General features: G+C 43.2%; 1 protein-coding gene across 1 annotated transcript in view; it reads right to left on the bottom strand.

Moving 5' to 3' along the window:
* PARPBP (PARP1 binding protein) overlaps positions 1-13,866 on the bottom strand; it is a 266,632-nt gene that overhangs the window by 131,738 nt on the left and 121,028 nt on the right. Inside the window, exon 4 of the mRNA XM_085886544.1 lies at positions 7,983-8,105. Coding sequence (XP_085742670.1) covers positions 7,983-8,105 — 123 coding nt within the window. The remainder of the gene's footprint in view (positions 1-7,982; positions 8,106-13,866) is intronic.

Here is a 13,866-nt window from a genome sequence, read left to right as displayed (position 1 = left end):
AACCCCCTCCTGTTTCCCCCCACGCTGAGATAGTGCGACCAAGGGGGCCCCTTTCCCACCCCCTACCAGACACTGCCCGCGAGGCCCGCGGAGTTGGGGCGCCATCGCCGCTCCGCGTCTCATCACCAGACGGGTAGGCGCGACCCGGTCTCGGCCTCAGGCCCGCCTCATCCTTGAGGGTATTTCTTTTCCTTGGTTTTGGGTATGTGTTGTCGGCGCCGTCTGTGAAGTAGAATTGTATAAGTGTTGCCGTGTGCTCGGTAGTCGGTATTAGCTCTGCATTGTGTTTTCGCTTTTACATTTGCTTTTTGTGTAAATTGCATTGTGTCTTTTCTGTGTGCATTTGGTGGAATTGTATATGTGTGCTTCCCGTGTGCCGCGAATAAATGTGCTTTTGTGTTGAACTGTTTCCCGCTTCGCTTCGTCATTTCTCCCATTGAATCCTCATCTTGCTTCACGTAAAGGGTTGGTAGTGGGCTGAATACGCCCGATAATTAATCGAACCGTCGAGGTCGACGATAACACCGCTCGGTTATTCTGATAGTACGGAACGGGTCGCTTAAGTGGCCCGTGTCCGAAGTCGACCTGCGGCGAGGTGCGATCGCCCGGTCTACCCTCCGCGTGGGTACTTAGGTAGGTCGAATTTGGCGAGCAACCCTATCCCACGCGGGGGCTGATTGGCTCGATCGCGGTGAGACCGAAAGGTCCACCCGTGACTGGTTCCCGGCGTTAGTCCGAGAGGGTCACGACTGGATTGTCCGTCCGGTGGGCGACGTGCCGCGATTCGAGTTACGTGGCCGTCAGCACGCCGGCGGGCGCGAATCCGCAACAATATAAATCGGGAGTTTTCAAATCTTTTTTGGTAAAAATGATAATGCGTGGTTTGAAATCAAAAGATTACCAATCACCAAATAAATAATGATAAAATAAAATAAAAATCAGATAAAGCATTAAATTGGCACCAGGGTACGAAACAGTCAAAAGGTGTGCCGTCAGGATGCCACTCACCCTATTTAACCAATATGGGGCTGGCCTACATAACCCTTAGTGTCCTGGTAGTATAGCTTACAGGTATGCACACTCACATCTGAGCTGTCTGGCTTGAGTTTTAATCTTAACCCAGCTTTAAACTGTCATCCTTGTGTTTCACAGGCAGGGCGATGGATAAATGTGGGGCACCAGCTATCCGCGAGATGTTAGGCTGGAGTAGCAGTCTGCCAACACTGGTCATAGAGGGACTTTAAAGACCCCATGGTGCATTTCATGAAGAGTAGGGGAGTTATCGCTAGCACCATGAACAAATTACCAATTCTTCCTCAAATCACCTTCACTCAAGCATCAGGCCTGGGCAGCCTGTTCCAGAAAGACCGAGCCAGGCGCCCTATCCAATGTCGACCTCACAACATGGGATTAATTGAGGTGGTTAGAGTAGTAATAACTCGACAAATAATTGGGGGCGTTAGAGTATCAATAATCTTCTTGCTTTCAGGTCACTCTATGTCCTCCCCCCCCCTCTCTCCTAGCTTCCTATTTGTGTATTCCTTTACTTGGTGTGTCCATCTGTCACCCTACTGTCAGAAAGTTACCTTTTTAACCTTCCATCTCCTCGCTAACCCCTAACTCAAGATCTTGTACATAAAAAATTTAAAGTAAAAATAAAATAAAAATAAAAAGTCAAACTTGCAAGTTGAGAGCACATTGTCATTTATAACTCGGTTTCAGCTACACCCGATAGTTGTGTTTTCCATGTACGTCACCCATACACTCCGTGTTTTGCCAAGTGCGATTTTGTTCAGGACTAGTGCCATGCTTCGCTTTTTGATGCTCAACATTCCGTTCTGTGGAGCAAAGAGTCCAAATGAAGCGTATAACAGTGCAGAGTTTATTTTTTTGTAACTTTATTCGAACCTGCCTCTTTTTAGTTTGTGGGTCTTTTAAACCTCCATTGATATCAGACCCAGGTCAGACAATAGTGTTGATCTTATATTATCTGAACCTCAATGGATATCAGCCTCATACAATTTATAAACAAAGTAGATGTCAATGATTAAACTTGGTGCTTGTTTGTGATGGAGTTGGCCAGTTTGTAAAGTGTGAGTGCATCCAAAACAGTTTTATCTGGAAAAATCATCATCTTATTTGGAAATCTTCACAGAAGGACTGAGCTGGCAGCACACTTGAGAGGTATACACGCTCGATTTTGGCCTTTTAGACAATCTCAACCCATATAAAAACTGTCAACCTTGTGTTTCACAGGCAGGGTGATGTATTGATGTATGCACCATCCATCTGAAGGAGGATAACTCAGAGGACCCATCTGCCAGTAATTGTCGTTGGTGGACATTAAAGATCCCACAGTGTCCTTCATGAAGAGGAGATGCTTTATCGCTGGTACTTCAACAAAGTACAAATTCCAGCCCTGACTGACTGCTGTGAAGGTAAAGGAAAACCACACAGCGTAACCTCTGCCAAGAGTTGACTGCGGCAGCACCAACGCTCTGGAAAGAGAATGGTACAATGATGATTTGGAATGGAGGGAATGCAGAGGGAAAGAGCTTATTATTATTATATACAATTTACAAGGTCAATTAAAGTCTTCCTCGAGCTTTATGAGTAAGCTCCTCCTATTAAATAAATACAAGACGATCCCCAACATCATTCAGTAAAATTCTTAATTTTGCCTAAAAAAGAGAATATCCAGAGCAACGTCACGATGAGCTTCCTGTTTGGTCAGTATTTCAGCTTTGTAAGTAATCACTCACAAAATGCCTTAATTTATCTTTCTGAAACACACACACACACACACACACACACACACACACACACACACACACACACACACACACACACACACACACACACACACACACACACACCTCCTGACTGTTATGCTGAGCATCGCCGTGGATTATGTATCACACGGTAAAACCGAACAATCTGCACAGAACAACCATCCGTCTGCCAACCATGGAAAAAGCGGGGGCAGCGCTTGAAAGCGGAACAGGCAGAGCGATGAGTGTTTCCCTGTGCCCTCATTGGCACAGAGACCTGAACCACAGTATTGGTCCCGCCCCCAATGAGAATTTCCCACCGGGAATGGCTTCATTTGCTCCACACCTGGGCACACAACGGAGCTCCCAGAACAACATGGGATGATCGGGCATCCCACCCACGAGCGCGCCTCCTCATCCCCACTTGTTCCTAAAGGAGGTGGTGGTCGTTCATGACTACTGTGGTTGAGCGATGGTAGTGGTGGTGTCATGTAGCGGTTGCAGTGTGGCGGGTTCATGATGGTGAATGGCGGCCGTCGAGATTGTGGCATCAATGGTGAGGGTAGGCGAGTTTGGGTTGTGGTTTGATGTTGTGGGGAATTTTGGGAAGGCGTTGTGGTGGTTGCAGGAATATTGCAGCGTCGGGGTTCTGAGTACGGCGAAGGTCTGAGGTGAACATTGGTTTGAGAATGGTGTGAGGTTTGAATGGGAAATGGTGTGCCTATGCAAATGAGTGATTTGTTGGCGTGGTCTGCATGCTTGCATGAAGGAAAGGAGATCGTGTGTGAAATCAAGTAAAATAAAATAGACAAAATAGAATAAAGAATGGGATACAAGAACTGCCTAAAACCCGTCGCAATGCATTTTGTCACATCAACCCACTAGACATAAGGGAAGGGCTATATAAAATGGATATAACTAATGAAATAACTGTCTCGGGACTGTAAAATGTTGTTATTCACAGACCTCGGGTATTCACGGTACATTAAGTTGAAACAATGCCCCGACATTCGCGGATTTGACATCAGTGGCATTTTTCAGGAACGTGTCGCGCCATGAATGTCAGAATCCAATAGTGTGTGTGTGTGTGTGTGTGTGTGTGTGTGTGTGTGTGTGTGTGTGTGTGTGTGTGTGTGTGTGTGTGTGTGTGTGTGATTAAATGAAAGGTGGTTGGGAATTATATCCACAGAATCCCTAATATGGGGTGGGACACAAGCAGTGAGGGTGCGGGGCGGGGGTGAGGGGGGGGCACGTCACTTTACTTTGGACATGCTGCTTCCACTCTCCCAATTATGGATGGAGGTCCTCAATGTCAGACATGATATCAGGGTCATCTCCCTCACCATATATTGAGCACATGATACAGTCCGGCACCCCGCCTTGCTATCCAAACTCTCTGACTCCAAAGATGGCCATGCGTCACGTGGCCGTCGTCCGTAACTGGGCATCCCATGGCCAGGCTTCTGATTGCTGGGGGTCCGCTCTCTGGGGATCCCGGCTATGTGGCTGACTGGCTTGTGTGTTATATCTCTGGGGTCCCAGGATGTGTGTTGCACTCGACCAACAGTAATAGAGATAACCAACAGTGTTGCACTGTCCCAGGTCCCATTGCACTCGACACTGCCTTTTGTAGGAGTGCTCTTTCCCCCCAGCCCTCTTCATATCACACACATGAGCCCTCCATGTAAAAGAAAAGACAACTGGGGTGATTCAAGCATTACACGGATGGGAAATAGGGGAGGGAGGGTGGGGGAGACACAGACATGAGGGTAAGGATGACTGGGAAGCCAACGAGACATCTGATTCTTGTCATTGCTAATTGTAGTTTACAAACACTTACCTAAAGCTCATTTGATATAACTGATGAATAATTAACCCATCAGTCATTTTCATAACTAGAAATGTAAATGTAAAAGAGAGGGTGATGAATATTTTATCTCTCCTTCATTCTTACACAACATCCACCAAAGTTTCTCTGCCCCCACCCCCCCCCCAACCTCCCTTTTCCCTCTCCCCTTGTACTTCTTTCTATGAATAATAATAATAATAATAATAATAATAATAACAATAATATTAATCCAATCAATTAAATGGCTGTTAAGAGGCACAACAGTGGCACCCTTTCTGGTGCATTACCATTTGAAGATAAGATCAAGATCACAACCGCAGTATATTTTGCTCAGTGATGGTCTGTCTGACAAAACCTTGAAGTTTGCACGTTGCTGTGAGCACCATCAATTTGACAAATCATCCTTTTGTCCAAATGACCTAAATCAGGTAAATATGAAAACCTTCCACCCCAGCTTTTCCAAATCCAATGAAAACACAACCTCCTCTTTAAATCACGAGACAACCCTGCAGACCCTGTCCAGATTTTGTCCTGTCGGAATGCAGAATCACTAAATGAGCTTCCTTTGTCTCATGCAATCACTGAAATTACAATGAAATCCTACACACACAGAGCACCTCCTCCACACCCCTGACCCTAAGTACGTAATGCAATTGCAATGTAAATGTTTAAGTCGCAGGGAAAGAAAAAAAACGGCTTTGTCCAGGTTCTTCACAACACCATCGGCTTTTGTTTAGTGCCATGTACAAAACGAAACCACTTACTTTCATGTGTGTCTCTCTTTGTAATGGGCAAAATCCCAAATGAGGAGGGCAATCACAATATATATATATATATATATATATATATATATATATATATATATATATATATATATATATATATATATATATATATATATATATATATATATATATATATATATATATATATATATATATATATATATATATATATATATAGTGCAGAAGATGTCAAGATGTTCAATTCGATTTACCCAAAAGTATGTTTACAACTGACTGCCTTAAACATACAATATGGCCCTGTGAGGTGAGAATGGTTTGGATAATTCATCCATTACCTCTTCTCGGCCTGCAGATGCTTCCCAGGCCAGGACTGAATCATCGACCCAGTGTGCAGAGCTTATGTGCAGCAAATATGTCTGGCTCAAGATAAATTTGCCTTTTTCGGTGGAGTGTCACCACCAGGACGAAACATCTTGTCTACTTTGGTTCATCGTATCCTCTTCACTCCCTCTCCTTGGTTCATCGTATCCCCTTACTTGGATCGACGCGACGTGAACTCTACCCGTGATAACAAAAGTTTTTTTTTTTTCTTTCAACTTCCACAGTCAATGACAGATTATTTATTTACGTTTTCTCTCAAGTTCCATTTGCGAACTTCCGACTCTTGCCCGCCACTCCAACGAAAGCGTGTAAATCTACCATCTTCAGCTGGTGAGAGTTTATATGTGCCTCAAAATACATACAAGTCTTTATATAAGATTCGTTGGAGCAAAATGCTCCAATTATTGTCTTGGAAAAGAAAACAACTTTCTCGACGGATCACCACTACGATGTAGCGTTCTCGACTGAGGCTACAGGAAGCTGCAATTTAGCAAGGAACCCGCCGTTAGCTCGCATACTATTCCCAAACGACAGTGTTGGATCTGTAATGTCCAGCAATTAATGCCAACAGATGGAATGCAAGGTTTAATGTTCATCTGAGGGACTGTGCACGTTGTTGCATCTCCCTGAATGCTAAACACCAGGGTGACAGTTTATAGCTGGGTTGAGATTCAAACCTAGGCTAACGAGCTAAAAGGGGAGTGTGTATACCTCTAGGTTATCCTGTCGGATGCCATTAAATGATACGAATACAAGGAAAAAGAGAAATAGGAGGAAGAAAGAGAAAGACAGGGGGGGTGGGAGAGAGACAGAGAGAGAGACAGACAGAGAGACAGACAGAGAGACAGAGAGACAGACAGAGAGACAGAGAGACAGACAGAGAGACAGAGAGACAGACAGAGAGACAGAGAGACAGACAGACAGACAGAGAGACAGACAGAGAGACAGACAGAGAGACAGACAGAGAGACAGACAGAGAGACAGACAGAGAGACAGACAGAGAGACAGACAGAGAGACAGACAGAGAGACAGACAGAGAGACAGACAGAGAGACAGACAGAGAGACAGACAGAGAGACAGACAGAGAGACAGACAGAGAGACAGACAGAGAGACAGAGAGACAGAGAGACAGAGAGACAGAGAGACAGAGAGACAGAGAGACAGAGAGACAGAGAGACAGAGAGACAGAGAGACAGAGAGACAGAGAGACAGAGAGACAGAGAGACAGAGAGACAGAGAGACAGAGAGACAGAGAGACAGAGAGACAGAGAGACAGAGAGACAGAGAGACAGAGAGACAGAGAGAGAGAGAGAGAGAGAGAGAGAGAGAGAGAGAGAGAGAGAGAGAGAGAGAGAGAGAGAGAGAGAGAGAGAGAGAGAGAGAGAGAGAGAGAGAGAGAGAGAGAGAGAGAGAGAGAGAGAGAGAGAGAGAGAGAGAGAGAGAGAGACATTCAATTTTGGCAGCAGAACAATTAAGTACTACAAGTACACTGTCAAATTGGTGAGTTACAATGTAGTTTACACAAACAGTCTTCTACATTTGCGCAACATGGTGAAATGACCATCTGACTCGCATTGGAATGAGGTCCTGACCGAAGAGGTCCAAAAAAAATGCACAAGTTCTGGAATGCCAAGGTGCATTTTAGAAACAAAGTCGAGTTGGGAAAGAATGCTGGGAAGGTGGCACACAGGTGGAGCACTTAAACACTGGAGATGTGTTGATTTTATTTTTTTTTAATCCGTTGACGAATCCTGTCGCTAGTGCATAGAATTATTGTTGACCCTTTGGTGATCGTAATACATTAAGAATGAAGAAACATGTGGATATCCCAGTGGAGCTTTCCAAGTGCTCACTTTATCTGCCATGTCGAGTTCTTGGCAAGTAAAGAGGGGAGGGGATGGGGGGCAAATAAATCTTGCACTCGGCTCATTTAACATTTTTAATATCCATCAGTATTTGGAATTTAAAACTGCATGCTGAAGATAAAGTGTAATTGGGAACAAAAGCTGCTATTAGCAAATGTTCTGGTAATGTTTGCATTGTCATCAGAATGCTTGTTTGCATTTGCTGCAGATTTTCTTTTTCGAACAGTTTGGCCTCGGACGATGCCATAAATGGAATAATTTGCAGCACAGATTACAAAAACAAAGTGAGAGGGGTCAATTAATTTTTTTTTTTTTTTTACAAAAACCCCAACAAACCGCAATGGAGGTTGTGTGCCCGATCAATACTCACCACGAGGTTAGAAGAGGGAGCCTTTTGTGGGTGATGCATTAACGAAGCACGTGGAGGTGAACACTTCGTGTTATATTCTTCTAAAGAGGAGATCGAGAGGCAAAGGAAGTCTGAAACATCAACCTGGAAAAGAAAAGCCATTTACTTTAAAAGAAGTCTTTATGCCTTGCAGAATCGATTTCACAGGTTGCGATAAAGTGACGAACATGGTGTTCATTCATCGGTCAAAATTATCATTCAATATAAACGTGAATGTAAACAAAGTGTACAATTGTTGTGAAGTAAAACTAAAAAGGTCGGCATGATGTTAAATCGACGTAAATTCAGGAAACCCGTCACTGGGCCAAAGTTTTGGCCACATAACAGAGAGGTCGTAATCAAAAATTAAGGTCGTGATGATAACCATGTAGATTTCACTTTCCTTGCTGCTTCGCGCCTGCTTTACAAGGTAAAAGATGAAGAGCAATCAGGGATTGCGGACCCTCGCCAGGACTTCAATTGTGTGATGTATTTTTTGTGGCATTTGTGTACTGGTGTGTTACGTAATTAACGAGACATAACTAGAACTGCCACTTTATAACTGCTGGCAGTGATGACCGGGTACCAAGACGCCCCGCTTTGAAGCAACCCAACTTTGATTGGACACCTGACCTGACCTATGACGTTTTTATATTATTGTTCATCATTCGATTGTATTTAGATGGGATCAAAATAAATTCAATTCAAATCAAATGGAAGACCAAATAGGTACAGTCCTGCATTTAAGTAATCAGAAGGAACCCGAACAAGCAAAAAAAGCAAAGATGAAGTCATCAGGAGGAACCTGGATAGGACTCTCATTTCAACTGCTTCTCTTCTACCCTCAAACCCATACAGGCGCAGACATCCAAGTGAGTCTTATTCAAAAAAAAATAAAAACAATAATAAATTTTTTTAAAAGAGCCCATATAAAAAAATCAAATTATTCTGGATACCAGACCATGTGTCTGATCAAGTTGAAATTTAAAACACAGATTCCTCATTGACACAAGATCATAAATGTGAAATTTCACATTATTAATGATTGATTAAACGGTTGCAGAAAAACATTAATTTAATATTTTTCTTCAATTCAATATGACTGCCAAACTATGTGACCTATCAATTATTCCTTAATAAATATGTACACCCATGGATTGGGGAATATTTGTGTGAAATTTCCCCTCAATTTGTGCAGCCGTTCTGGAGAAGATAATTTTTTATAGGTTTTAGGGTAAATGATTTGTTCGGGTTTGTTAGGGTTAGCAGCAGACAGACAAACATACAAACAAATTAAAAATCACTCATCGAGACAACTTGGCAAAACAGCACAAAGTAGAATGGCACTCGGTGGAGCGCATACCTCTACCAGGTGGAACAGTTCACGTTTTGTACCCCACGGATGGGATGGATCCGAACCAAAATCCAATCCGCTTGTTCTTGTCATCTATCCAACTCATCCACCTTGTTTTGTCATAACTCGTCCACAACTTTTTGAGATGTAGTGATATATTTCGTTTTTGGCCCGAACTATCAAATTTAGAAATTAGGCCTGTGTTGGCCGTTTGACCTTAAAATTAATTGGTAGTTGAATTCAGCGACCTGACATGAAAATGCTCTTCAAATTTCAAGTGAATTGGATGAAAATTGAGGATTTTAGAAAATTTGGCCCAAATTGGACTTTTGGCCTATCTTGACCTTTTGGCCCGTTTACATCAAAATTAATAGGTGGTTGAATTCAGCGACATCATGTGCAAATGGTCTTCAAATTTCAAGTCAATCCGATGAAAATTGACAATTTTGGAAACAATTTTAAAAATTGGCCTATTTTGGATTGACCTTATGGCCTATATTGACCTTTTTACCGAAGATAACCTCAAAAGTAATCGGTTGTTGAATTCACTGACCAGATATGCAAATTCCCTTCAAATTTCAAGTCAATTGGATGAAATTTGAGGATTTCAGAAAATTTGGCTCAAATTTGCCGATTGGCCTATATAGACCGTTTTGGTCAACTGAATTTTAGGAAACTTCAATGTGGGACCGTCGCAGGGTCGGTGACATTAATCTCCGAAAATTTGAGAACGATCGGTTGAGCGATTTGGGCTGGGGGCAAGCGGACAGCCAAACAACCAGACACACAAACAAATGGAGGCAATCAACATACTTGTCAAATGTTTTTTTTCTTTTTCCAAGTAACAAACAAACGGACCCAAACACAATACCCTCTCCTTCGGTGAGGGTAACAAGAAACACGAGCTTATGATTTTGTCAATGTCTGAAGAGAGGGAGTAGGGAAGAGCCTGCCTATTTGAAGGATGAGGGATGTCACGGCTGAGGGTGAAGTCATCAACAAATACACAGAGGATTTTCCATAGTCAGGAAGGTCGGTTTCCTGAGAGTCAGCAAGGTCAGGTTTTCACCCGAGAAGGCCGAAAGTGTTCTCAACATCTTCAACTCAGCCTCGGCAACGGGCTCATGTGGCTCAGCAATGGGCTCATACGGCATCAATACCCACATTCTCAGATCCTGCAATGCTGCTCGCTTCTCCTCTGTCTGCTCTATTCAACCTGTCCCTCACTTGAGATCACCTATCATCTGTTTAGAAGACAGCCAACTTCACTCACACATACAAGAAGAGTTCAGAAAATGTATCCCCTCAACCACGGACCAATTATTCTACTCCAATTTTTTTCAACCAATAACTGCAGCTGATATTAAATATTCCCACTGCTCAAACGGCCTGATCTCTGATCATCAGTTTGGATTCCATCGCAGTCATTCACATTTGGAAATGCTGCAGGTTCTTCCTCAACGATAGATGGACACCCTGAATGTTAAACATGAGGTCAGGGTTGTCACTCTGGACATTTAATAGTCTGGCACTCCACTCTGCTTGTCTGTGGCAAACGAAGCCACCTTGATTGCCGGCTTGACGGTTTCCCACACACATGTTGTCACCCCACCTTGGAGAGAATGGACTTCCCAAAGGCAGCATCCAGGAGCCCAATCTTATCACTCATATACTTAAAATGATAACCGAATTCTCCTTGCAGATGACTCTTTTATCCATCCATCCATCCATCCATCAGGACCATACTCTTTGCAGAGCGTTGGTGCTGCCTAAGCAGTTTCCTTGGCTATTGAGCACAATCCTGGACGGGTCACCACTCCGACATAGGATTACCAGCAAGCTGGTACTCATTTTGCCGACCTCGGAAGGATGACAGGCAGAGTCAACCCCACCTAGTATTAATTCAACAGCCAAGTGGGATTTGAACTCAGGATCCTAGGATCCCAAGCCCACCACCCTAACCATGAAGCCAACACCAGGCAGACTCTTTTTATGCTGTATCCGATTCCAACACCAGGATGGCAGCAGCTCCTTTTCTCTTCTCACTTGGAAAGGATCAGATGCTGATGTGACAAATAAAATTGTCATTCAATGCAGTCAAATGTCAAAGTCCTACCTTACGTCTCTGGAAGGATATCCTCATAAACCCACCTATACATTTCCACAACCAAATACAAGAAGACATTCAGTCTCTTATGTCTCTGGCCCTCATCATCAGTGATGACCTATTTTAGGCAGACCATGTATCCAAACTGAAGTTTAAGGCTGACAACAAACTGGGTATGCTCAGTCGCACAAGGTACTTCATTGGTAATTCTGAACTCCAGACTTACAAGACCTTTGCGTGTAGCTCAGCGATATACTGCTCTCCACAATGGGCCAGTATCTCTACATATCACCTCTCTCTCACCTGTTACAAAGCTCTCTTGAACAATATTGATGTTTCAAAGTTGAAGAACAGAGCTCACTACTCTTCCAATGCAGACGTGTTGGTGGCCTCTATCTCTTTATTTCCCTCACCTATATTCTGATCTTCTCAAAACCCTACATTTTGCCCCAGTTACTCTCAGGTGCATAAGATCTTCAAGCAAACCCCCTCCTTGTCAAACTCCCAAACTCTGACTTGATACTCCCCTTTACCTCCTTCGTCCTTCTTTTCTCCTGCTATTGCATCTGCATTCACATTCCTGAAGCGATGCAATACCACTCTTCCCTTCAGAGCTTCCAGGTGCCAGCGCACCACAATCTGATGACATTCTCCATCCAATCATATTTTCCAACCACATTAAAGCTCAGCAATCCAAGTTCTCGTATTCACAGTTAAACATGTTACTCCACGACGCTCTCTTTGATCATCCATTCCATTTCTTGGAACGTACACCGGTTGTCCCACTGTCTGTACGTTGCATCTCTTCGCTCAGTCGCACTACCTTCCTGGTCTTCCACGAGGCCAGACTTTGAATCCAAAAAAAAAACCAAATCATTAAGGATTTGAAATGCATGCTTTCCTCATACCGACACAAAGATAAGATTTTTTTCAATCGACAAAAGCGAAGGCTTTTCATTTCCAACTTTACATCCTCACTATTAGATGAGCTTTACGGCATTGTGCAGTTAAACAAAACAAAAACCCTCAAGTTCAATGATTCTATCCAAATCTCTTGAAACCTCTCCTCTCAAAGATTGGTAAGTATTCCGAATTGTTTCGAGAAATTCATGAAATGGAGCCCTTTTGGCGGAGGGGGGAGTTGGGAGGTGGGGGAGGGAGGGATATTGCAAACGACATTAAAACACAGATAAACAGCGTGCGGAGGCAGTATTAAAAGTATAATCTTTTCTGCAATTAACCGAAACTTTTCTTTCTGGAAAAAATAAAAAAATATAAGAACGGCAAAACAGATCTATTTCGATGCATGCATGAAGGAGAATAGATTTCATGCGCGATGAGCCGCCAATCGTAATCAAGCAAAGTCCAAATGAGTTTTGTAACACATGTGGCCGTACACGACATCGTCGGCGCCTGCTTTTCATAAAGGAAAGGCAACCCCAGGTCGAGCAGAGGTCGGACCACACTGCCTGGCCCTGCCCCGCCTGCTTTCAAACAGTGGAAAAAACAGGAATCAGTGAGTCTTCATAGTGTATACCATCAAACTAACTGATAATGTGAAGGCAACCCCTTCCGACCAATACACAGGATTTTTTTTTTTTATAACAGAATCAAAAGGGTTCATCAAGATGAAAGTGGAAACAGAATAGGCCCTACAGAAAATGTGGTACAGATAAGGATTTTGCTGATAAGTATATATTTTAAATTGTATCAAAGTTAGTCAAAAACACAACAAGGTTAACGATATTAACAGTGAGTAAGGGGAAGCATGAGTAATATCTTCATGGCAACTCTCCTGCTCTTTGTGAAGGACACCGTGGGATCTTTCATGTCCACCAAATACCAGCACCGTCAGATGGTTACTCTGGCTTAACGTCCTCGGATGGACGGCACTCACATCGATACCATGTGCTGAATACAAAACACGGGCGAGACAACTCAAATGCAAGTCGGACGGCTTAGAGCTGCAACAAAAAGGACATAATGTGTTGAGCTGAACTTAAACCATCGGGAATGGACTCTCGACCGACGATAGCATCACGTGGTCATGCGCTGCCCGATTAGCAAGGGCGAAAGTTCATTGCTGACCACAGATGGTACATTGGATGAGGCTTCTCATAATGTGCAAAGACCTTTACAGTAATAACGATAATTTTATTTTGTTTTGTTCAATGTTTTCTCGATGTGGCAAAGCACCAACATTGTGTTATTAATAATCCAAGGAATAAAGAGGCTGCAGACTATGATTGTGAAAGAGTAAATAATTAGAGTTAGGAATGAAATAATGGATAAAAAGAAAAAAAGAGACAAAACTTGACACCTTCACTCTTCCATCATCTGATCACCAAGGGTTACAACCTCAAGAAAATGAAATAACTTTCCAAACACCAAAAGTGTTCGATCTG

This window comes from Eptatretus burgeri, chromosome 6 (assembly GCF_056783735.1).
Source record: "Eptatretus burgeri isolate ZD-2024b chromosome 6, Ebu_testis_v1, whole genome shotgun sequence".
In the NCBI taxonomy this organism is placed as follows: Eukaryota; Metazoa; Chordata; class Myxini; order Myxiniformes; family Myxinidae; genus Eptatretus; species Eptatretus burgeri.
The sequence above is the reverse complement of the archived record's forward strand: the minus strand, read 5'-3'. Positions and strand labels throughout refer to the sequence as shown.